The 26,589-nt window shown below is 45.5% G+C and overlaps 1 protein-coding gene across 4 annotated transcripts in view; it reads right to left on the bottom strand.

The window, feature by feature from the left end:
• CPPED1 (calcineurin like phosphoesterase domain containing 1) overlaps positions 1 to 17,856 on the bottom strand; it is a 190,744-nt gene extending 172,888 nt beyond the window's left edge. For 3 of the 4 annotated variants that reach the window (XM_057528886.1, XM_007188377.2, XM_007188373.2), the window contains exon 1: positions 17,643 to 17,856. In XM_057528886.1, the coding sequence (XP_057384869.1) occupies positions 17,643 to 17,712 (70 nt within the window). In that variant the 5' untranslated portion in view covers positions 17,713 to 17,856. Of the gene's footprint in view, positions 1 to 804; positions 1,172 to 17,642 lie in introns of those variants that run through there. The other variant, XM_007188374.3, reaches the window with a different exon arrangement.
• Between the last annotated feature and the right edge of the window lie 8,733 nt (positions 17,857 to 26,589).

Here is a 26,589-nt window from a genome sequence, read left to right as displayed (position 1 = left end):
ACCTGGTGATTCCCAAAGGCCAGGGAAAAACCACATGGGCCGTAACAGCTACGCAACCAAGCTGTCTGTTTAAAAGCCAGACGGCCAAAATGGAGCACAGAGGCACCACGGCGCACTATATAGAGGATATTAATGTTCAACGGTTTTTTAATTAGAATTTAAAATACCCCAAATTGAAAGCAGCCAGAAGTATTATGTTTAAACGACGAGGTGAAGTGCTTTCAAATCTTTTACGCTAGGCTTAATGGCACAATTTGCACTGTTTCAGGGGACGTGACAGAAAAACTTGGAGCTCGGAAGCTCCGGCTATCTGGTGGGAAAGGCAGGGCCAGAAATGAAATCTTAGTTAATGTGGGGGGAAAAAAATGATGCTAACATTTCCAAGGCAGCATGATGTGGGCATAGGTGAGGTGTGAGGCTGCAGGGCAGGGCTGGGGGGATGAGATTCTTTAGTTCTTTATGTCCTTGGAAAGCACTTAGGTCACCTGAAGGTAAACTATCAGGCTGCTCTTCCTATTGGTTCTGCCAAAGCTTCAGGGGCCACGGGTCTCCACCCTGATCTGCCCAAAAAACTGCCAGCAGTGTCTGCATTTACAGAGCTGGAATGCCCATCAGTGTGTGGGTGGGTTTCACACTTTTCTTTGGCCACAGAATCCCTTCTTCAAACAAAACCACAGGTGGCTGACCAGTGTTGAAAACACATAGCCTCCTCTGCCTGAGTGGGTTCTGGGGACAGAGCAGTCTGAACACACGCACTCATCAGCCCAGATTTTATCCTCAGCCCAGAGAGGTGACGTGACTTGCCTCATGGACACCAGCCATCAGCTGCAGGGACAAAACTACCCCACAAACTTGAGATTGTTTTCTTCTTTTTAACAAATGAACATATTTTGCAGGTGAGCTGAATGAATGGCATTTCCTTTGGAAGTCATGAAGATATTAGAATTTCCCAAAAGCTCCTCGAAGTCATTTCACATCTTTGTGTTCATTTCACTCATTTATTCAGTATTTACTGAGAGCCTACTGTTTGCTGGGCCCCGTGCGAGGTGCTGACGACACGCAAGTGGACCAAGACAGGTGAGGTCTCGGCTCTCGTGGGCTTAGTTCTCACGGGGGCGAGACAGCAGACAAGGAAATTCGCAGAGAATAGAGCCGGAGGGTGCTGAGGGCTCTGCGAGGATTAAGGCGAAAGCAACGGTTAATTTAAATTGGATGCACAAGGAAGGCCTCTCTGAGGTGGGGTCATTTAAGCTGAGATCTAGATGTAGCACATAAGCTTTTAAAATTCCACGGCCACCCTTCCACCCACCATGCCTAGCTTACTATCATCTTAGAATGGATCTCAGGCTTTAGGCCTCCTTTCCTTAATTCCTCTTCCAGAACTTAAGAAGACAAGCATGTAAACAAACAAAACTACCTATCCGTACTTTCCAGAACAAATTATGTATGTGTGTTAACCTGCCAGTTCTTGACCTACAGCTTAAAATGCCAGCTGTTCAGTCAAATCACAACCTACCTAAACTCCTGAACAAGGACTGCAATGAAACCCTGCTGTGTGCATCTCATTGCCAAGGACAGCAATCCAGCACTACAACGGATCTGACTCATACTCACTGAGCCCTTACTACATGTGGCAGAAAGACTCCAAAATGCCCCCCGAAGACCCCTGAGTCCTGATACTCACATCCTGTGTGATCCCCTCCCCTTGAGTGTGGGCTGGACTGCTTCTAATAAGCAGAATACAGTTACGGGATGTGCCTTCAGAGACTGGCTAGACCAAGATATGGAAACAACCTAAATGTTCCTCAATGGATGAATGGATAAAGAAAAAGTGGTATATACATACAACAGAATATTATTCAGCCTTAAAAAAAAGGAAATCCTGCCATTTGGGACAAAATGGATAGACCTGGAGACATTAAGCTGCCTGCAATAAGCCAGTCGCAGAAAGACAAATACTGAATGATCCTCAACTTGTATGTAGAATCCAAAATAGTCAAACTCATAGAAGCAGAGAGTAGAACGATGGTTTCCAGGGGCTGGGGGGGAGGTAGGGGAAATGGGGAGGGGAGGATCAAAGGGTACAAAGTTTCAATTATGCAAGATAAATAAGTTCTGGAGATCCGCTATACAGGATGGTGCCTATAGCTAACAATACTATATTGGACACTTAAAATTTGCACAGAAGGTAGATCTTAAGTGTTCTATCACACACACACACACAACAACAACAACAACAACAACAATAAAGGGAGCGGGAAGAAACTTTAGGAGGAGATGGATGTTTATGATAGATGTTGATGGTAGTGATGGTTTCACAGGTCTATACTTATCCCCAAACTCACTGAGTTGTACACATTAAATATGTACAGCATTTCATGTCATCATATCTCAATACAGTGGTTTTGAAAAAGAGAGAGATTAGACTAAAAAAAAGACCCTGACTTTCACCTTGCTCTCCCTCCCTGTCTCTCGGAGCCCTTCTCCTGGAGGGAACAGGCTGTCATGATGAGTAGCCCCTTGGAAAGGCCAACATGGCAAGGAACTGAGGGAGGCCTCTGGCCAGCAGCCCGTGAAAAACAGAGGTCCCCCATGCAACAACCTGAAAGAAACCAAATCCTGCCAACAAGCATGTGAGTAAACTTGGAAGAGGATTCGCCCTAGGTGAGCTTTTGGATGAGACCACACCCCAGGTGACACCTTGACAGAACCCTCATGAGACCCTGCAGCAGAAGGACCCTGCTAGGTTGCACCCAGATTCCTGACGGGAACTGGGAGATAGATAATGCACATTAGTTTTCTCAAGCTGCCAAGTTTCTAGGTAATCTGTTACACAGATCAGACTTAAAGATAAAGGGCCAGGAAGGAGTCAGCAAAACTTCTTCAAGAGCTCAAGGTTGGTGTCATGAAAAAAACTGAGATTCTGATTTGAGTTTTAAAGTTAATTGTTGGCACTGTTCATTTATTTTACTTTAATAATAACCATTTTGCCCTGATGAATGCTTTTAGCTATGTTCCTGTTTCTGAGGCAGTTTGCAAAGCTGTTTAAACTGGATAAATTAATCAGGGAGATGATTGTCACCCCAAAGTTGGGGCATAAATCAATCTGCTACAACAAACAGAATTTATAGTTTTCTACAGCGAACGTTTTAACAATTATAGTTTCCTATGACAAACAGTCATAGTCTCGAAAAGTCGTCTTTGGAGGTATTAAATCTTTCATTATTACTGGTTTACTAAGTAAAATCTTAGAAAGAATCTCAATTTTATAATGACAAGGCACAAAGTAAACAGATTTGACCTAAAATAAATGACAGCTCCATGTCACTGTTCCATCTACCTTATCTATCTAATAAAGGCAACCTGTTGACTCAAGGTTCTGCGTTCTCAAAAGCACCTGGAGCCTCTTAAAGTTCCTGCTACAGAAGTTTGTGGTGTTTGGCCTCATCTTCATTTTAATCAAGGCTGAATTTAAGATATTTGAGGCTTGCAAGACTTAGTACTAGATGGAGGGATCTTTTGTAAACTTATACCTCCCCCACCCCTCAGAAGGGCAGACTTTTATATTAGGAAAGCGAATTCTTAACAACATTTGCATTAAATTATTTCACCAAAGTCCAGAATTACCCCAAGGGCAGGGCATAGGTATTAGCTGACTGACACCCACAAGGGCCTGGGAATGCTTACGATGATGCCTCCCTTCCGGGGCAGAGCAAGTGTCTGGCCCCAGCTTCTCTCTTTAGACTCCAGAAAGCACTGTTCTGGCAGCTCTAACTGTGGAAGTCTGGATATGGTGAGGACCATCCCTAAAGCAACCTGATACACAATCAGGGCATTTAAAAACCACTTAAGGGTCCAGTGGTTTATCGCTTGTTGTTTTGTTTTGTTTTTAATTTTCCTAGTCAAAGAGCCTAAAGGTGAGACAGCCTGGTAAACGACTGACAACCCAAATTAAGGAGCAGAAGTACCTGGAAATGGAGGCTGAGGGAGAAGGTGAGGATGACGAGAGAGCAGCAATTATGCAGGCTGTACTTGGGCACAGGGGGCTGGGCTAGGCCTCCACCTCAGTCCTCAAGCTGTGGCCACGGACCAGCAACATCACCATCACCTGCGAGCTTAGGAAGCCCACCCCAGACCTACCGAGTCAGAATCTGCACTTCAACAAATTCCCAGGTGATTTTATGCAAATCCAAGTGTGAGAAGCACTGGCATGCAACTTAATCAAGGACCTGTTTAAATGTGTTTTATATCAAACAGATGTAAAGCGATTGTTTCCCTAAATTGAAACAATGTCTTGGAGGGGTTTTGTTGTTGTTAGTGGCTGTGTTTTTTGTTTCATTTTGGTTTTGTTTTGCATATTTTCCTATTCATTCTGACATCCTGCCTATGTCCAGCTCAGGTATTTGGTCCTAAACATTTCTTGGTCTTATCCATTACTGTCTAATCAACTGCCTTTAAATCACCTTTCAAAACCAATTCAATTTTCTTGGTAAGAATTCCAAGATTCCAGGTAAGAACTTAATCAGGGAATTCATTACTAATCAGTGAGTTCTAACACTTTAGATTTTCACATGACATCATGACATACAGTGAAAGCACCTGCTAGCAACTGTGTGTGTGCAGCATACACAAATGTGTGTTTTCAAAAGCACAACAGAGAGGTAATTTTTTTTTGCCCAAATTTGATACAAGAATGCAGTCAGGGACCCTAACTGACAACTATGATAAGACCAAGGTCAAATTTTTGAGATAAACTAAGTACTTTAGAATGAATGGATTAAAGGATAAAGTGAGTTGATTAAATTAAGATCTCATTTCTGACCCTGATGGTGCTAAAACAAGACTGTAATCTTTCGAAACATTTGACACAAACCTCTGGATAATGCCTATACGGTTCTTAGTGTTAAGACACAATAATGCATACATTCATTTAACTATAACACTTAAATCTGCTATGAATAAGAATGTCTACAGCGAATGTAATTTTTTAAACAAATTCAAAGAGATGGTGTATTAGCCATCTACTGCTATGTAACAAATCACCACAAATGCAGCACCTTGAAACAAGACACATTATTTATCTCACACTTTCTGTTGGTCAGGAATCTGGGCACAGCTTAGCTGGATCTTCTGCTCAACATCTCTCACAAGCTGCAATCACAGTGTCGGCTGCGGCTGGAGTCTCATCTGAAGACTCGGGTCAGGCAGGATGTGCTTCCCAGCTCACTTAGGTGGTTGTGGACTGGGGGACTGAGGGCACCTGTTCCTTCCTGGCTGTCAACCAGAGGCCACCTGTTTCTTGACACGTGGGCCTCTCCAACATGGCAGTTCATAACGTGGAAACTTATTCATCAGAGGTGGCAAGAAAGAGGGTTTGCTAGTAAATGGAAGTTACGATCTTATGTAACATGATAATAGAAGTGACTGCCCATCACTTTTACCAGGTTCAATTCGTCACAACCAAGTCGCTAGGCCAGCCCACGCTCAAAAGCAGGGGCTCATGCAGGGAGGCAGGTCCTGTCTGCCACAGATGATAATATTAACTAACATAATTAACTAATCTCAGGTAACCACAAGTTTAATGTGACCCTCCTGTACTGAGCTGAGTGAGCTCATTTGTTGCAGCCCATCCCATGAAGGCTGAAGGCTCACCTTATACAAGCCCACCGTTTCCCCCTAAAGAACTGGAAATTGTGCTGGAGGGATTCTCAGAGTTACTTTAACCAACACTCTCATTTAACCAAGGAGGGAATACTGAGGCCTGGCTAGGGATCTTAGTCATGGCTCAAGTTCAAGGTTACACAGTTTATGAGCAGCAGCCTCTACTGTTCAGCATCTCAGTGCTGCCGGGCTGGCCTGGAGAGGAGAGAGCCATGAAGAAGACGGAATGTTCCCTAGGCTGCCTGCAAGTTGCCCACCTCCATAAAGACATTTTTTGTCTCCAAAAAGTTTCCTTTAAATGGCACGTCTTGGTGAATACGAAGACAGTACACAAAGATAATGCTGACAGGCTCAGAGCCTTTCCCCAGGAAGCTGTGATGCTCACAGACCCTGCCAACAGCCAAGGGCCCAGGACATCTACTTTCCGTGGGACGCTAACTGGTGGTCTCCTCAAGACACTACAAACTTCAGGTCTCTCGATGCGATCTGATTAGCAGGTGTATTCTGTTTGGCACACGCAGTGCTTATAAAATTTTGAATTTGTTGCCAACAATTTAAATGCATGAGTTTCACATATACAACTGGCTTTCTGGATTCTCATGGAAAATCTGGCCACACCAGGCCCAAATGGAGTGTGCCAACGATTGGCTGGGACTGAGCAGTAACTGCCCCTTTACTGGCATGAATGCTCTGGAATTCACTGTGGTCCACACCTGGCCCCTGAAGACATCTGGGATGAGAAGCCCTTATCCACGGTAACCCTTCCATTTTGCTTAGGGGTACAGAAGAGGAGACTCACAAGGTTAAGGGTAAATAACTTGATCAAGACTAACAAGGCGTGAGGGGCAGAACCAAGCCAATTACACCCAGAGCCCTGACTTCAGGGCAGGTGATCACACAAGTGAGATTAAAGAGAAGACTCATCCGGCTAGGAGCGCCAAGGTCTGCTCAATGACAAGCTGGAAGAAAACAAGCTCCAAGCTACCAAAATAAAAGGCCATAATTTAGTATGTTACCATAGCCTAAATCAAATTTTAAGATTAATTGAAAAATACTTTTTAAAGAAAAAATGGGCCTTAGAAAGAAATCTGACTCATCCGTCGTATACAGAGTAACAAGATTTGGCCACTTCCAATTTTCAGCTAATGGATAGAGACTGTCATAGAAACAATCTTTCAAAATGGAGGGAAAAAAAGGACATTGGATTTTGGGTGGTATTAAATCATGGTCAGGAAAGGCCTGTGAGTCTCCTTTAAGCATTACTGAGTACAAAGCAACTGTATACAGAAAAGAATCTTAGAAACCTTTTAAAATTCACATGATTCTTTACCATTAAGCCTTCCTATGAGATTCTGTTTATGTGCCAATATCTTACCTGAAAAACAGATATTCAAACTGCAATTGTTCTTCACAGTTTGCACCTTTAATATCACGAACTAAATGATTTCTTGAATTTGTCTCTGCCAATATATTTCCTCTCACTCATTTTTATAATACCTTTTGGGCACATTTGTCAATTGTTAATGAAAGTTGACTTTTTAATATACACCAAGAATTAGAAATCGCATTGATCCTTTCATTCTTACCAGTTAATCAATGACTAACTATAATGAACGCACCCCCCAAAAGCAAATGAATCACTACTTCCATCACCCAACTAGGAAAAGGCCTACGGGAGTCAGCCATGTCACTAATTAATACCTAATACTCTAATAATTTATATTTTCATGATGTGCTAAACCTGCCACTTTATAGGCAACCCCAAATAATTCAAGGTGGAATACAATGACAAACAGCTTTCTTAATTTACTTTTTATAAATAAGAGTCTCATTTTCTAAATCTAGTTTGACTTTTGGAAGACAGAGTTAAAATCACAAGATAGTGGTTAAGAAGTGTGAGAGCTACAATACATCACTACATTGTAAGAATATTTAAGAATTCAATGTTTTGACTCCTGTTAACTAATCTGACTCAAAATAATACATAAATTGGGACTAGAGAGGCCACATTTCTCCACTGGACTATAAAGTCAGAGAATTAACTCAGCATTAACGGACAGCGTCACTGTCTTGGGTCAGGCGTCCACCATTCCCACATGGAGCTACCAAGACAGCTCCATGCAGGACTCCCTGCTCTGATCCGTCTCAGCCAGTCACTGCCATCGTGACTCTTTATAAAGTGCTTACCCTGATCATCAAAATCCCTCGCTGAAGGGCCACTACCTTCTAATCTCCACAAGGAAAGGCCCACATTTGCTTTCCCTTTCCAGTATTCTGTCAGCATGGTATCATTTGGTCCCTGGCAGGTGGGAGGCATTCAGTAAACATCTGGTGAAGGGCTAAATGAAGATGTCAGTGGATCCTCGCTCATTCCCGCACCTGGTGCTAAAACACAGCCTGAAATTTTTCCAACTGTACCGATTACTGTTCCCACTAGACCAGTGGCTCTAAACCGGGGATGATTTTGATCCCCAGGGCACATCTGATGTCTGGAGACATTTCTGGATATCACGCTGGGAGGGGGATGGTGCTTCTGGCGTCCAGTGGACAAAAGCCGGGATGGTGCTAAACATCCCACATTACACAGGGCAGCCCCACAAAAGAATCCAGCCCATGTCAACAGCGAGACTGAAGAACCCTGCACAAGACATACCACAGGATCCCTCCACGTGGACCCTTATCTGCTCCTCAAACACGCCCCATGCTTTCCCGCCCCTTCCTCCAGGGGGTGCTCTCCATTGTACCAGCTCCTCCTGCTGAGATGCTGTCTATCCTTTCGGGCCCAGCTCACACGCCACTTCCCCCTCCCCGGCAAGCAGATGCAGCTCTGCCTCTTCCTCTCATTCAGCAAGTTTGTTCTGAGGATGGGTGTCATTTTAGTCACCAGACATTCAACTAGTGGGCAAGACCGCGGGTCCCATTCCTTAAGACCTTACAGGGACTTCCCTGGCGGCGCAGTGGTTAAGAATCCGCCTGCCAATGCAGCGGACAAGGGTTTGATCCCTGGTCTGGGAAGATCCCACATGCTGCGGAGCAACTAAGCCCATGCGCCACAACTACTGAAGCCCGTGCGCCTAGGGCCCATGCTCCGCAACAAAGAGAAGCCACCACAATGAGAAGCCCATGCACCGCAATGAAGAGTAGCCCCCGCTCACCGCAACTAGAGAAAGCCCACACGCAGCAACGAAGACCCAATGCAGCCAAAAATAAATAATTAATTTTTAAAAATTAATTAAAAGCATTCATTTCATTTTCTTCATTGATAAGTTAGAATTTTTTACACCACAATATTTTCAACCCTCTTCAGACGTGAACAAACATTTCCAGGTCTACTGTTTCTAGAGAGGTTCTTAGGTGAGACCTGGAAGGGATGAAGTACATTATTCTTTAGAGATTTCACTTATTCTCTGCGAGAGGGTTTCCAGAAGGGACCAAGAAACATTCAGAATTAGTAAATACAGTTGGCTCCTCTGAAGCAGCTGTAGAGGTTTAAAATGTCCAGGGAAATCATCATTTTAGGTAAACCACTGAAGATCCCTGTTCTCTAAGGGGGAAAATATTCCAGTGGTAAAATGAACTGGAAAAACTGATTAGGACCTGAAAACAATTAAATATAGGTAATTTTGAAAACACATTTTATCTTGATATTTCTCCCTTTGAGAATTTCTTCAAAACAGATGTTGTAAACTTTTCAGAAAGACCATTATTTGTTAGGAGAAAGTAGTCTTAATTAGGATACATGTCAAGGAAATATAATTATTAATTTGCCTAATTAAAATGAATATTTGAACACGTCTGAGGATTGTGAGCCTTCTCAGGTGAGACACGTACAGCTTACTTTCTATAAACATCTGTTGACAGAGCCTAGCAGGTTGTGTTAACAGGAAACGGATGACTGAAGCCAGGCTTCACACACAACACTCCTGGAAGAAGTGCATGGGAATACTGTTACTCAAAAACTATCAGGGGGAAATGGTCTTAAAGTGCTTGCCATGCACTGTTTGTGTCCCCCCAAAATTCTTACACTGAAATCTAACCCCAAATGTGATGATATTTGGAGATGGGGACTTTGGAGGTGATTAAATCCTGAGGGCTTAGCACTGGGATTATTGCCCTTATGAAAGAGACCCTAGAGCGCTCACTCCCGATTTCCTCCACGTGAGGACACAGCAAGAAGACAGCCATCTACTATAATGATGGTTACATGTTATTATACAGTACGTGTACATTGTACATAAGATGTACAACTCTAAGAGTGAACTGTAAGGTAAGCTGTGGACTTTGGGTGATTATGTTGTGTCACTGTATGTTCAGTTGTAACAAACATACCACTCTGGCGGGGGATGCTGATGACGGGCAGGCTGTGCACGTGTGGGGACAGGGTATGTACGAGAACTCTCTGTACCTTCCTCTCAATTTTGCTATGAACCTAAAACTGATCTAAAAAATAAAGTCTTAAAAAAAAGAAAAAAAAAAAAAGACAGCCATCTATGAACCAGGAAGAGGGTTCTCACCAGACACTGAATCTGCAGGTTCCTTGACCTTGGACTTCCAGCCTCCAGAATGTGAGCAATGTATTTCTGTTGTTTTTAAGCCATCCAGCCTATGGTGGTTTGTTTTAGCAGCCTGAGCTGGGTAAGACAGCACTCTTTCATTTACCTGACAAGCTTCACTTGAGAAACAAACTGTTTAATTCTGGAGGGGGCTTCCGGGAGGGAGTGTGAGGGTTATCAGGGTTGTGACTTGAGGCACAGTTGCTTGAGTTCACCAAAACCTCTTTGAGAGGCAATGAGTATTTTGGCAAGAGACAGAAAAAGCCAGTTCCTTTCCTTTCTCTTCCAAACCTGCCCTTGGGGCAACTCTACCAGCTTACCACCTGCCCACAGAGCCTGAACTGGCAATGGACCCTCCAAGAGGATCACTCAAAGTCACCAGCAACACTAACAGGGAACTAGGACCCAGGGAAGTCAGTGACAGCAGTAGAGGCAGCTCAGGGGGAGACTATGTGCTCAACTTCTAGTGAAGGGTTCTGAGCCTGACCCTCCAAGGCCGGGCCTCTAGAAGCCCTGAGCTGTATGACGCATACTGGGCATGCCCACTGGGGCTGCTCAACCCACAGAGGAGACCAAGTGCAGGCCCCACTCCTAGAAGTCCAGGGTCATCTTCCCTCCTCCTATCTCAATCTATCTTCTCAGTCTCTCTCCACCCCCTCCGCACCCCACTCTTTTCCAGGTGAGCACCTCTCTTGCTCTCTGGTCCCACGGCAGCCCTGGGGCAGCTCCAGTGGGCTAGGAAGCTTCACACCTCAGCGCCCCCATCACCTCCACCAAAAGCCCCCCCCCACCACCACACGCCCTTCCAGCTGCTGGAAGTCAACAAATTCAAAGTGAACAATGTGTGCCTTGGAAATGCTGCTTCAAGACGACTCGCTGAGCTCCAGCTTCCAATCAGATTGCACCCCAAGTTCCTCGCAAGCAGAGACTCTTCTGTTGTTACTGCTGCAGCCAGACCATTCTTTCCAAAATGGAAATCAGATCATGTGTCCTTGTGTCCACACATGCAGCTTAAAGACAAAACCTCCCCAATGACCCCCGTCCCCATGCTCCAGTCTCATCCTGTACCACCCAGCTCCAGACTCAGGGGCTTCTTTCTCCCCTCACCCTTCCCTTTCCTGTCCCACCATGTCAGACTTTCACACTCGCTCCACCTGTGGTCTACAATGGTCCTCCCCCTCCCTTCAGAGCCCAGGTACCGCCTACTCATCCTTCAGCAATCAGATGACACACCCCTTCCCCAGGGGAGCCCTCCCTGCAGGGCCTTATTAAGATGCCCCTCACTTCCTGAACAAGTGACATTCCTCACTTCCCTGACACTTGCCACAGCTGGGATTTACGATGGTTTGTGTGACTGGCAGGTTAATGTTGGGCTCTCCAAGTAGCTACATGCCAGAGGTGAGGAATCACATCTGGTTTTCACTCATCACTGCACTCTGGGATCTAGCACAATGCCTGGGACAAGGGAGGTGCTTAGTACATTTGATGAGTGGGCAAATGGATGAACCAACAGACAAATGGATGGACAGACAGATGAAAAGATGGACATATGATGGACAGACTGGTGGATGGATGGTCTGGCAGATAGATGGATAGACAGAAAAACAAATAGATAGAAGGAGGGAGAGATGGTCGAAGAAGACATTTGTTCCCAGGGCCAACCCCTCTTCTGAGCCCTCAATGCCATCTTTTCCCATCTCCTCAGATATTGCTCTCCAACAATTATCCTGCCTTTTGCATTTTTCAACCCCAGATCCATCTCAGACCAATCATGTGACCTTGGGCAAGTTGCCTAGCCTTCCTGAGATCGATTTTCTCCCACTGTAAAAAGAGGATAACCCTAATAGCTAGCTCACAGGACTACCTTGAGGATTACATGAGATAATCCACATACAGCACAGAGTATAGCGCCTGGCACGCCGTAAACACCTGATAAACGTTAGATGCTCCTGTTGTTCTTACCACCATTATTACTACTGCAAGCCCTTCAGCCCTCCTTCAGCATTGCTCCTCCTTCAAACTGCTATTACCCTATGTCTACCCTGGATCACCAAACGGCTCCAAACGGAATCCTGCCTTTGCTGACTGCGCATCCTCAATCTCCACCACTCCTCAAAAGCCATGCACCAGGCTTCCCCCTACAACTGCACTGAGACTGTCCTGAAGGTGACATAACAATCAAACCTGCCATCCTCTGCTCAGCTAACACTCACCTAGATGTCTGCAGCATCTGAGCCCGTGGACCACCCAGCCTTAAGCCCTCCTCCCCAACTTTGGTACCAAGGCCGGCTCCTGGATTTATCTTCCAAACTTTCTGGTTGCTTCCTGCTCTGAGACCTTCAGTGTGTCTTTTCCTTCTTCTGACCCCCTAAACAACGGCACACCCTAAGGTTACACACACACACAGCCCGTCCACTACTCCACACCTTGCCCCTCAGGAATGCCACCGACTCCTACAGCGATGTCATCTACTCGCCTCTCTGTGGATGGCATCCACACCTCCATCCCCAGCTGTGCACCGCACCCTGCAAGTTGTCTCAGATTTCCTGACCGCACCTCAGAGCCACCGCTTCCCAAATTAATCCCATCAAACCTGGCCCTACTCCTTACTCCCTGACTTCAATTAACAGTCTCACCATCACCCAGGACCAATGTGTAAAATCCCGATTCCCAGGCTTCCATGGTGGTGCAGTGGTTAAGAATCCGCCTGCCAATGCAGGGGACACAGGTTCGAGCCCTGGTCTGGGAAGATCCCACATGCCGCGGAGCAACGAAGCCCGTGAGCCACAGCTACTGAGCCTGCGCTCTAGAGCCCGCGAGCCACAACTACTGAAGCCCGCGTGCCTAGGGCCTGTGCTCCGCAACGAGAGAAGCCACCGCAATGAGAACCCCTGCACCGCAACAAAGAGTAGACCCTGCTCGCCGCAACTAGAGAAAGCCCACGCACAGCAACTAAGACCCAACACAGCCAAAAATAAATAAAATAAAATAAATTAATTAAGAAAAAAAAAAGCTTTAAAAAAAAAAAAATCCCGATTTCCACTGCAGTGGCCTACAGAGCCCGCCAGTTGCCAAGAATTATTTTTTGTGCTACAGCTCTGTGCTTAGATTATGAGCCCTTGCCTTCCCCTTGACTTTTTTTTACTCATCACAAGATACTAGAGAATGCAATAGGAACACAATAAATACTTTCTGAACTGAAAAGAGATAGTGCAGAGTCACAAGGAACTCTCATACCCTGCTAGTGGGAGAATAAGTTGGTGCAAACATTCTGGAAGGCGATTTGACAAGATCTAGGAAAGCTGGAAAAGATCATACCCTACAACTCAGAATTTCGCTCCTCTGGGTATATGCGCTGGAGCAATTTTTCCCTGTATCCACAAGAACGCTTGTACCAGAATGTTCATAACAGCACCGTTACCAAGAGTGAAAAACAGGAATAACTGAATGTCCATCATATCAGGATCTTAGCAGGAAACAGCTGGCATACTCAAATCAGGATAATTAAAGGAGCGTTTAAAAAGGGATTACTTGGGATGAGTTGAGTATCGAAAAATATCAAAGGACAGTTTAGTAGTCCAACACAGAAAAGCAGAACTACATCTGAAAGGAGGGAGAAAGTGGTTACCCATATCTGAAAAGAGAGTTCCAGCAGAAAGCCTACCTTGAAAGAAGCAGTGAATTTCAGGTAAGGAATACAGTCAGGCTGAGGCCACCCCACAGGGACTAAACCAGGGGAATAAACACCCTGACAATTGTTTTTCCCACCCTCTAATCTCCAGTCAGGACTCCCCACTGGCTGAACCCAACAGCAGGCCAGAGGGCAAGGAGTCCCCCGGATGAAGCCCAAAGAGGTCAACCTCCTGGGGCATGGCGGAGCAGGGAGAGAGTGGATTTGGAAAGGCAAGAAGATCCTCAGCATATCCAGCAACAGAATGTATCAATATATGCTGATACAATGGCATACTGCCCAGCAGGAAAATGAGCAGACTAGAGCTACTTACACCAATATGGATAAATCCCCAAAACCTCATATTGGTTTGAAACTGAATGGGACCCTGTGGGGCCCGCCAGGGCACAAAAGCCCTTCCATGTCTCCCATTTCTTGTTTGCAGAAAAAGGCAAACAAGAAAAAAGTATCCTAGACCTTCCCTGAGTTCCAAAGGGCAGATTCAAGGAGTTACTAATTAGGGAAGTGAGGAAATGCAGAAACAAAGGAAAAGCAGTCAAGAAACAATAGTTCAGCGATAAAAAAGTCTTAGTTCCTAACTGGACAGCTACATGTAAAAGAATGAAATTAGAACACTCCCTAACACCACACAAAAATAAACTCAAAATGGATTAAAGACCTAAATGTAAGGCCAGACACTATAAAACTCTTAGAGGAAAACATAGGCAGAACACTCTTATGACATAAATCACAGCAAGATCCTTTTTGACCCACCTCCTAGAGAAATGGAAATTAAAACAAAAATAAACAAATGGGACCTAATGAAACTTAAAAGCTTTGCACAGCAAAGGAAACCATAAACAAGACGAAAATACAGCCCTCAGAATGGGAGAAAATATTTGCAAATGAAGCAACTGACAAAGGATTAATCTCCAAAATTTACAAGCAGCTCATGTAGCTCAATATCAAAAAAACAAACAACCCAATCCAAAAATGGGCAGAAGACTTAAATAGACATTTCTCCAAAGAAGATATACAGATTGCCAACAAAGACATGAAAGGATGCTTAACATCACTAATCATTAGAGAAATGCAAATCAAAACTACAATGAGGTATCACCTCACACCAGTCAGAATGGCCATCATCAAAAAATCTGCAAATAATAATTGCTGGAGAGGGTGTGGAGAAAAGGGAACCCTCTTGCACTGTTGGTGGGAATGTAAATTGATACAGCCACTATGGAGAACAGTATGGAGGTTCCTTAAAAAACTAAAAATAGAACTACCATACACCCCAGCAATCCCACTACTGGGCATATACCCTGAGAAAACCATAATTCAAAAAGAGTCATGTACCACAATGTTCATTGCAGCTCTAATTACAATAGCCAGGACATGGAAGCAACCTAAGTGTCCATCGACAGATGAATGGATAAAGAAGATGTGGCACATATATACAATGGAATATTACTCAGCCATAAAAAGAAACGAAATTGAGTTATTTGTAGTGAGGTGGATGGAGTTAGAGTCTGTCATACAGAGTGAAATAACTCAGAAAGAGAAAAACAAATACCGTATGTTAACACATATATATATGGAATCTTAAAAAAAAAAAATTGGTTCTGAAGAACCTAGGGGAAGGACAGCAATAAAGACGCAGACGTAGAGAATGGACTTGAGGACATGGGGAGGGGGAAGGGTAAGCTGGGACGAAGTAGGAGAGTGGCATGGACACATATACACTGCCAAATGTAAAATAGATAGCTAGTGGGAAGCAGCTGCATAGCACAGGGAGATCAGCTCGGTGCTTTGTGACCACCTAGAGGGGTGGGATAGGGAGGGTGGGAGGGAGACGCTAGAGGGAGGAGATATGGGGATATACGTATATGTATAGCTGATTCACTTTGTTATAAAGCAGAAACTAACACACCACTGTAAAGCAATTATACGCCAATAAAGATGCTTAAAAAAAAAAGAGTCTTGGTTCCTTAGTCTTAGTTCCCTCAAGAGATGTGCATAACAATCTGATACAGTCTTCAAGTTCTGCAGGCCCCCACCCAGGTGAAGGATGGTAAGTACCTGCGGAGACCCCAGATTGGTCAGAACCAGAAGGCTGATGCTTGAGATTCCTGGACCACCATCCTGTCACCTCACCAGCAACCAATCAGAAGAAAGTCATTCACCCTGCAGCTGTCACCCCAAATGTTGCCTTTAAAAACTCTTCCCTGCTTCTCCATTGGGGAATTCCCTGGCGGTCCAGTGGTTAGGACCCTGTGCTTTCACTGTCAGGGCCCGGGTTCAATCCCTGGTCGGGGAACTAAGATCCCACAAGCCACGTAGCGTGGCAAAAACAAAAACCTCTCCCCTGAAAACTACAGGGAGAGCTCGGGTCTTTTGAGTACGAGTTACCTGTTCTCCTAGCTTAGCCCTGCAATAAACCTTTCTCTGTTCCAAACTCTGATATTTTGTTTGTTTGGCCTCACTGTGCATGGGGCACACAAGCTTGGGTTTGAAAACAGGTTGAAAAAGGCATATTAAAATATTTAGAGAATGGTCACCACAACAGACTGTATTTTCTAAAATCCACCTCAGCTAGATTTCTGGTTCCACATGCTCTTCCAGAACCTTGCCACCCCCACCAACAGCTGCAAAGAAAGAAAAGAATAAGGCTTTAGAACAGAGTTACAGGAGAAACCCACTTTAGTAAGGGTAGCCAGGGAAAATTTGTCTGAGGAAGTGACTGAACTTTAAAGTGTGAAGGTTGAGAAAGTGCTATTAGCTAGGCGAGCAAACAGCAAGCACAAAAGCCCTACGGAAATAAAGGAGTTGGACCTTTAAAACTGGAGTTAAGAAAACCAGTGAAGCAGGAGAACTGGGCAAGGGGAAGAATGGTGAGCATGAAGCAAGAAAGGTGAGTACAAGCCAGATCACGCAGGGTGTCTGGGGTGACTGCCCCGGGGTGACAGAAGCTGGAATTTGACCACGCAGCAAAAGACGCAGGGAGGACCAATAAAACGGGGAGCAATGGTCCCTTTTATAGCTCTAGGGCTAACATTCACTTAGCACCTAGCCTGTCAGGCACTTGCTTACAGAAATCCTTTTAATCTGCTAACCCTCCCCTATGCGGTAAGTATTAACAAACCCATTTTCACAGCGAGGCAGATTATCTAAATCCAAAATCCAAGCACTTAACCCTACACGGCTCTTCTGCCTCCCCTCTCCAGTTCTGATGGGCACTGCTAACATTTTGGTGGATGGCTCATATTATAGAAGGTAACCATGATTATGGAGTATAAACTACATCGTGGTGAATGACCATAATAAAAATAATCGCATCTCACGTGCACCCAGCTCTTATCCTGTGCCACACACAACCTCGCTGCGATTATTCCCCTTTTACAGATGAGGAAACTGAGGCCAATACTCGCTGAGCAACGTGTCCAAGGCAGGGCTTGGAAACCAAGTCTAACTGCAGAGCCCACGTTATTAACTATGCTTTGCTGCCTCACTCTATCTTCTCTCAGGGAACCTTGGTCAAGGCCAACGAGGCTCCACCACCAGACCTCTTGCCCAGACACTCTTCTTTCAAAAGCGCCCCTGGAAGCCCCAGGTGCGGGAGGTGCGGCTTCTATTGCTGTCCCGGGGTGCAGCCCCCGCTGGGGTCCGGCTGGAGGCGCACATCCCGACCGAACGTTCTCCCCGCCGAAGGTTCCGCAGCCCTGAAACCATCCCCTTCCCAGGCGAAGGGCGGGCAGTACCTGAGGAAAACGCGTCCAGGGTCCTACCCCGAGCTCTGCGGAAAACACCTCCCGCCTCCGCAGCCGACATGGCAAGCAAGTTTTTGGCCTCGAAGGAGTCCACTGCGTGGGAGGGAGCGACGCGACTCCTCACAGCCCAACTGCCGTTTGGGGGTTGCCCGGCTGGGAGCTGCGCCCTCTGCTCGGGGCGGGGCGGGGACGGCGGGCGCGCGGGGCTCGGTCGCTCGGGGCGCCACTAGTGCTGCCTGAACGGGGCCGAAGCGTGAGCGGCCCCTCTGGGATCGACTGGGGCTCCTGGCGAGGGAGCCAACTTGCCTGGCGCCTGCGTGAGCAGAGTGAGTGCCTTTAGACTCAAGGTTTGGTGGGGGGGGCAGCCCTTCCCTAAAAGTGGGGTCTGCAGGTTTAACAAATAAGAATACAGGACGCCTAGTTAAATTGGAATTTCAGATAAGCAATGAATGATAAGTATGTGCTATGCAATTTGGGAGATGCTTGTGCTAAAATTTTTGTTGTTTATCTGAAATAATTTAAGTGGGGACCTGTATTTTATCTGGGAATCGTACCTTACGGTCCAAAGGACCCGGCCCTGTCCTTGGAGGACTCGACAGGAAAGTCCTCCGAGCCACCAGGTGTGATCTCTGTCACATTTCTGAGGCATCTCCAGTTTCCTAATCATCGTCACCATCATTCCATTTCAAAGCAAGTCCCCCTAAAACTGAGTTCCCTTACTGAATTATAAGTAATCTCACTATGCCAAATTTTATTCTCTTTCTTGTCTGGCCCCTGTTCCTCTCAGGATTGAGGACTATCAAAGAAAAGGGGAGATTGCAACCAAGCAAGACACTGTAGGGCCTTCCTGGGTACAAAAGCCCCACTGTGTCCCCTGTTGCTTTTTTTTTTAATTTTATTATTTATTTATTTATTTGGCTGCGTTGGGCTTCTCATTGCAGTGGCTTCTCTTGTTGCGGAGCACGGGCTCTAGGCGTGCAGGCTTCAGTAGTTGCGGTGCGCGGGCTTCAGTAGTTGTGGCTCGCGGGCTCTAGAGCGCAGGCTCAGTAGTTGTGGCGCATGGGCTTAGTTGCTCCGCGGCATGTGGGATCTTCCTGGACCAGGGCTTGAACCCGTGTCGCCTGCATTGGCAGGCGGATTCTTAACCACTGTGCCACCAGGGAAACCCTCCCCTGTTTCTTGTTTGTAGAAAAAAAGGCTTTAGACTCCTATGCCTTTCCTGAGTTCCAAGGAGCAGGCTCAAGCAGTTGATGATTAAGACAATAGAGTCACAGAACTCCTAGTTCCTTCTGAAAGGATGTCGATAACAATCTGATGCATATCAAGACCCCCCACCCAGGTGGAGGGTGGTAACTACAAGCTGACCACAAGCCTAGACTCCAAACTGGTTGGAACCAGAAGGTTGAAATTCCAGAAACATCACCCCGTTACCTCCCCACCAACCAATCAGAAGAAAGTCCCCGAGCTGATCACACGTCCTATGACCCTCTCCCCTAATACTGTCTTTAAAATCCCTTGCCTGAAAACCATTGGCTAGTTCGGGTCTTCTGAGTATGAGTTCCTTGGTTGGCGCCCTGCAAATGAACCCTGACTTTGCCGCAAACAGCTGATGTCAGAGTTTGGCTTTCTGCGCCACGGGCACAGGAGCCCTTGCTTGGTGCCACGTTATTGTCATCGTTGCTCCCTAAGCATCAGGCGTTGCTCTGAGCACTTTGCACCAGCTCACTTAATCCACTTAACAGCCTTAGAAGATGGTACTGTCGTTCGCTTCATTTATCAGAAGGGGAAACTGATGCCCAGAGAGGTGAAATTGTGTGCACAAGGTGACACACATCCAGGAAAGTAGTGAAGCAGCCAGCCACCCAAACTGGGATCTGTCCAGCAAAAAGCCATTGAACTGAACTACTAAGCCAGCGTTTGTCAAACTTGCTAAAGATACAAAATCCAGGGTGGACCTACTGAGTCTAAATCTCCAGGAGAAGCTTCTGTTTCTAACTCCTCTGGGAGTTCTTATGACATGCCAAGTTTGGGAAATTCTCTTAACTAGCTGCCTACCTCTGAAGCATTGTTTGGGTGGCTAAAATGACCGGGAGAACTGTCCTCTAATCTTAGATAAGAGGCAGTAAATCATAGCGGTTAAGAATATAAGTGCCTAGGAGTTCTGGAGTCAGACTGCTACCACTTGCTTGTTGTATGGTCTTGAAAATTACTTAGTTTCTCCATGCCTCAATTTCCCTATCTGTCAAACAAAAACAATAGTAGTATCTTGGTCACAGAATTGCTGGGAGGCTTAAATGAGTTGGTGCATCAAAATGCTTAAAACAAAAATGGTACAGATGAACTTATTTGCATAGCAGAAATAGAGTCACAGATGTAGAACACCAACTTATGTTTTCCCCCCAAGGCGGGGGTGAGTGAGATGAATTGGGAGATTGGGATTGACATATATACACTACTATATATAAAACAGACAACTAATGAGAGCCTACTGTATAGCACAGGGAACTCTATTCAATGCTCTGTGTTGACCTAAATGGGAAGGAAATCTAAAAAAGAGTGGATATATGTATATGTATAACTGATTCACTTTGCTGTACAGCAGAAACTAACACAACATTGTAAAGCAACTCTGCTCCAGTAAATTAAAAAATAATAATAAAGTGTACTGGAATGAAAAAGTGCTTAAAACAATAGTTCTAATAGCAAATGGTAAGTACTCAATGAATATTGGCCATTATTATTATCATCGTTATTAATCACTATATCCCTATTCACTGCCTATGGCCTGGTCCAGCAGAAAATTCTCAGGAAATGTTCAAGGATCAAAAAATGAGGATCAAAAGATTAGGGGAAAAAAAATCCCCAATACTAATTTATTTTGAAATACATCAAAAATAATAAGATGAACTGATGGAGGAATATGTGATAAAGCAGGTACAGTAAGTAAAATGTTATTTATAGAATCTACAATAGATAGTGGATTTACAGTGCCCAATGGAAAACGAGTTCAACTTTTCTACATGCTTGAAATTTTTCATAATAAAATGTTGGAAAGAAAAAAAAAAAATGAGCATCAAAAGTCCTAATGGTGGCCTCTAGGCCCTGCGAGATCCAGCCTGCTTCTCACCCACTAACTTTGCAGCCACTGTCTTCCTTAAACATGTTCCTTAAACATGAAAATCCATTTCCCTCTTTGCACTTTTGGTTCCTTCTATTTACAGTGTATCTGCTCACTTGAATGTCAAGGCCTCTGCTTAAATCATACGTCCACGGAGAGACCTTACCCTACACACCTGCACACATTCTTCGGAGCTAAACTAGAGCTTCCTCCTTCTTTTTTTTTTTTTTTTTTTTTTTTTTTTTAAAGGATTTTCTTATTTATTTATTTATTTATTTATTTTTGGCTGTGTTGGGTCTTCGGTTCGTGCGAGGGCTTTCTCCAGTTGCGGCAAGCGGGGGCCACTCTTCATCGCGGTGCGCGGGCCTTTCTCTATCGCGGCCCCTCCCGTCGCGGGGCACAGGCTCCAGACGCGCAGGCTCAGCAATTGTGGCTCACGGGCCCAGCTGCTCCGCGGCATGTGGGATCCTCCCAGACCAGGGCTCGAACCCGTGTCCCCTGCATTAGCAGGCAGACTCTCAACCACTGCGCCACCAGGGAAGCCCTCCTCCTTCTTTTTATAGCACTCTGTTCATGATCGTCATAGCCCTTTGCACAGTTGGGTATCATATGTTTACAGATGTAACTATTGGTTTCATGTTGTCTTTCCCAGTTCAAGTGTAAGGTTTGTGAGGGCAGTTACTTTGACTGTCTTGCCCACCAAGCAGGGGGCTTAACGCATAGACACAAATGGCTGTTGCTTGAGAAATAAATGGCTGATGACTATCTTGGCAAGATAACCCTGTTTGGAACCTGGGCGGCGATGGTGGGTAATGTCAGCCGCAGGGGTGCCACTTCCTGATAGTTATGGCTGCAGCTACACCTTGTGCACCACCGGGACCAGCAAACTCTGAGCCTCATTGCCTGCCGCACCCTCCCCTGGTCGCTGTGCAGCTCCGTGTTTCCACTCTCCCCGACTGTGCTCTTTCAGCCCGTACACTCTTATTTTCAGCTGTCTGCCTGGAAGGTAAGAGGGGGCAGACACGCACCGTAAGAACAGCATATTCCTGAGCAGCAAGCTGGCCTGTTCAGTCCGCTTCTCAGCTGTGTGACCTTCGGCGTGTCACTTAATCTTTCTGAGCTTCTGATTCTTCATCTAAAAGGAGTTTCCTGGCGGTCCAGTGGTTAGGACTCGGCAATTTCACTCTGGATGTGGCCCGGGGTTCAATCCCTGGTTGTGGAACTAAGATCCCGCAAGCCATCGCTGTGGCCAAATAAAATAAAATAAAATAAATAAATAAATAGAGATAATCACAGCACCAACCTCATATGGTTTTTTGGGTTTTTTTAAACATCTTTATTGGAGTATAATTGCTTTACAATGGTGTGTTAGTTTCTGCTTTATAACAAAGTGAATCAGCTATACATATACATATATCCCCATATCTCTTCCCTCTTGCGTCTCCCTCCCTCCCACCCTCCCTATCCCACCCCTCTAGGTGGTCACAAAGCACCAAGCTGATCTCCCTGTGCTATGCGGCTGCTTCCCACTAGCTATCTATTTTACATTTGGTAGGGTATATATGTCCATGCCACTCTCTCACTTCGTCCCAGCTTACCTCATATGGGTTTTGTGAGGAGTAAATGATCCTCTAGGCAGAGTTTCTGGAGCATACTAAGTGCTTGATACATTTTTGCTGTCATTGATATTGTTAATATCGTTGTTGGAATACACTTCAACTCATTTTTTTCTAGTCAAAATTCTACTCAAAATTCTACTCTTTCAAGATACTTTTAGGGAATTCCCTGGTGGTCCAGTGGTTAGGACTCAGCGCTCTCACTGCCAGGGCCCCGGGTTCGGTCCCTGGTCGGGGAACTAAGATCCTGCAAGCCACATAGCGCAGCCAAAAAAAAAAAATTCTTTTAATCAACTATACTTCAATAAAAAATTTAGGGACTTCCCTTGTGGTGCAGTGGTTAATAATCCGCCTGGCAGTGCAGGGGACACAGGTTCGAGCCCTGGTCCAGGAAGATCCCACATGCCGTGGAGCAACCAAGCCCGTGTGCCACAACTACTGAAGCCTGTGCGCCTAGAGCCCATGCTCCGCAACAAGAGAAGCCACCGCAATGAGAAGCCTGCGCACCGCAACGAAGAGTAGCCCCCGCTCACCGCAACTAGAGAAAGCCTGCGCACGGCTACGAAGACCCAACACAGCCAAAGATAAATAAATAAAATAAATAAATTTATTTTTTTTAAAAAAAGATTCTATTCAGGTGTCACCTCTTACATCAGCCAGGTATCATTTCATTGCAGATAACTAAAAATCAGTTCAAGTTGGTTTGATCAGAAAAAGGAATTCATTGGCATACATAAGTTAAAACTCTGCTATGTGTGGCCAACACGGTGGAGTAGGAAGACCGATCTCACCTCCTCCCACAGGTACACCAAGATTACAACTATTTACACAGCAACCACTGATGAGAAAGATCGGAAGACTCAAAGAAAAAGATCCTCTACAACTAAAGATATGAAGACGGAACCACAACGAGATGGGTAGGAGGGGTGGAGATGTGGTATAGTCCAGACCTTCCACCCTCGAGTAGGTAACCCACAAGCGGGAGGGTAATCACATTGCAGAGTTTCTCCCCAAGGAGCGAGGAGTCTTAGCTCCACATCAGGTTCCTCAGCCTGGGGGTCTTACACTGGGAAAATCAGCCCCCAGGATGGCTGGCTTTAAAGGCCAGTGGGGCTTGCATACAGGAGAGCTAAAAGGTTGTAGGAAACAGGAACTCCACTCTTAAAGAGTGCACACAAAATCTCAGGTGCTTTGAGTCCCAACCCAGACTAATTTGAAAGGAGTCAGACGTACTTGCTGATCTTGGAGAGCCTCCCAGTGAGGCAGGAGGCAAATGGGACTTCCCCTGGGGACATAGACACGGGTGGCAGCCGTTTGGGGGGAGCTCATTCTACCATAAGGACACTGGTGCTGGCTAGAGCCATTTTGGAATCCTCCCTCTAGCCTATTAGCAACAGGGGGGACTTACCCACCCATCAGTGCGCCAGCATTAGTCCAAGGACACCGCGGGCCCCCCAGCCAGCCAACCCAGGACCCAGCCACTTCCACCAGCAGGCTGGTACCAGCCCCAGGACTCCCTGGGCTGTGCAGCTAGTCATGCCAGGGCACAGCACTGCCCACTAGCAGACTGGCAGCTTCCACACAAGGCATGGCCTGGCAGACACCTGGGCCAAGGGCCAGCCTTGCCTACCAGCATGCCCATAGTAACTGGCTCTGCCACAACAGAAGGGCCCGTGCAACCCACATAGGGGGTCACCCCTGGTGACCAGAGGGGAGAGTGCTGTGCTGGGCAGCATATCAGCTGGTGACTATTATGCCCCCTTCCCCACCCTTTAAAAACTGCCCCTTTTCTTCCATCCTACCCCTTGTAACAGCTAATCCAAATGTGTTGTAATTTAGAGACTTGGGTATATCACTAAGAACATCAATCGCTGTACTGGCCTGTATTATAGCCTCACTCCAGGAAGCAAGCAGAACAGTCTGTCCTGACACTCAGAGGCCCTAGGCAGATGAGCTTTTATAGATCTTCTCTCTCCTCCTCACTGTCAGGCTGTGAGCCGTCCCTTCTCACTGTTCTAGCGGGTCCTCACTCTTTACGTTCTTCCCTCGTTTCTCACCTGCCCAGGTTTGTAAAACCAGACAACGGTGGTTGTTAGGATTCTGAGCCAGGTTGGTTTATGGATTTCAGCCGGTAGGCTTGGCCTAAGAGCCTGAGGCCTCATTTAGAGAAGAGTGCCTGGGCTTTACTTTAATGAGCGTGGTCATTCCTGGTTAGACTGCGCGATAGTTAATTTTATGTGACAACCTGGCTGCTTCCCCACCCCCACCTTGGACCCAGATATTGGGGCAAACATTACTCTGCATGTTTCTGTGAGGATGTTTCTGAATGAGATTTACATTTCAACAAGTGGACTTTCAGCAAAGCAGATCGCCCGCAGTAATGAGGTCGGGCCTCATCCAATCAAGTTGAAGGTCTGAATAGAACAAAAGATTGACTTCCCCGAAGCAAGAGGGAATTCAGCCAGCAGATGGCCTTTGGATTTGAAGTGCAGCATCAGCTATTCCTTGGTCTCCAGCCTGCTGGCCCACCTTACAGATTTGGAACTTGCCAGCCCCCATAACTGCATGAGCCAATTATTCCTTAAAACGAATCTTTCTGTATATCTACACATCCTATTTTTTCTGTTCCTTTGGACTAATACAGACTATCAGAGGTCTTCTTTGAAAGTGGTAGAGTCCCAGAGTTGGGTTCCTAATTCGGGTTGGTATCATCATTCTGGAATAAAGGATGGTATCCTGACACAGCCTATTTGTGGGTTCACGGGTTGTGAAAAATCCTTTTTTCCCTTTCTCAACAAGAATAAGGGTTCTCCTTAAAGCTTCAGTCCTCTGAACTCAATTGTACATTTAATGTATAATTTAAGCTCCTTGCAGAAGTATAAGCTCCATAGAATATACCAAATGTCCAGAATAGAACTTCACACATAGGAAGCCCTCAGTCAGTATGTTGAATTGAATTGAGTTGCTTCTCGAGCTTACTCACTCATGTTGAGAGTCTTGAGGGCAGATTTCAAATTCTGCCCACTTTTCCCATGTGCCTTGGTATTGGATCAGTTCATGATGAATGACAACAAAATGCTACATACTTCAGCGCCTGCCTCTTGCATTGTGCTTTCTTTAATTTGTCGTGTGTTTATGCAATAACTGCATTTGATTCCTGGCCCTCTCTGGATGACATTTCTGCCTTTGGGGGCTCAGGACCAAATTGAAAGCCATTGCTTTCACTGGAAAACTCTATAGACACACCCGGCCCTTCCTCTGTTTTCATTTTATTTTTCCATCTTCATCCTGCTGGGTACTGTTTGATTGAAAGCAAATCCTGTGTTTGCTAACATCATAACAATGCTTTGTTTCCCACAAGAAGGATCAACTACACACAGGTTTGAATCTGACAAGACCTACTGTTTTTTATCTTTCCAGAACTCCAGCCTAATTTGTTATTGAGCTTATGTTCCAGAGAAATAAGGGCTGTATCCAAAGGCACTATGCCAGTAGAATTCTGGATTTTCTCTCCAACCCCATTAGTCTCAGTGAGTGGCCCTCAAGCCTCTCTACATGTGAGAATCCATCACCTGGGGAGATTATTAAGCACACCTATTCTCCCTGGAGTTTCTGATTGGATATGTCTTGGGTAAGACATGAGCAGTGGTCTTAAAAATGTCCCAGGTGATTCTGATATGCAGTTAGGGTGGAGAATTGCTTGTCTAGACTCTATGATGAGACCAATATCTGAGTCAGGTAAATAGCAAGGGACCATCACAGCCTATCGCTGCAGGTGTGATGAGAATGGCAGTAACATTTGCTGGTTAGGTAGGACCCTAACTAAGACTGGTTAGGTAGGACCCGTTTGGGAAGAACCTTGAATCCCTGCATGCCTTTTATTAGAGGGCCCCATACTAGATGTAAAATAGGTAAGCAACAAGGACCGGGGGAACTATACTCAGGGAACTATACTCAATACGTTGTAGTCACCTATAAGGGAAAAGAATCTAAAAAAGAATATATATATATGTATTATATTTATATATCTTATATATATATATATATATTTCCAATCACTTTGTGGTATACCTGAAACTAACACAACATTGTAAATCAACTATAATTCCATTAAAAATTTTTTAAAAATAATGTGGGGCCCCAGTTAAGTTTCACCCCAATCCTGAAAGGTTGTACACTGGGTTGAATAGTGTACCCCAAACTC

The sequence above is a fragment of the Balaenoptera acutorostrata genome, chromosome 15 (assembly GCF_949987535.1).
Source record: "Balaenoptera acutorostrata chromosome 15, mBalAcu1.1, whole genome shotgun sequence".
Taxonomy (NCBI): Eukaryota; Metazoa; Chordata; class Mammalia; order Artiodactyla; family Balaenopteridae; genus Balaenoptera; species Balaenoptera acutorostrata.
This window is presented reverse-complemented; position numbering and strand designations above follow the sequence as displayed.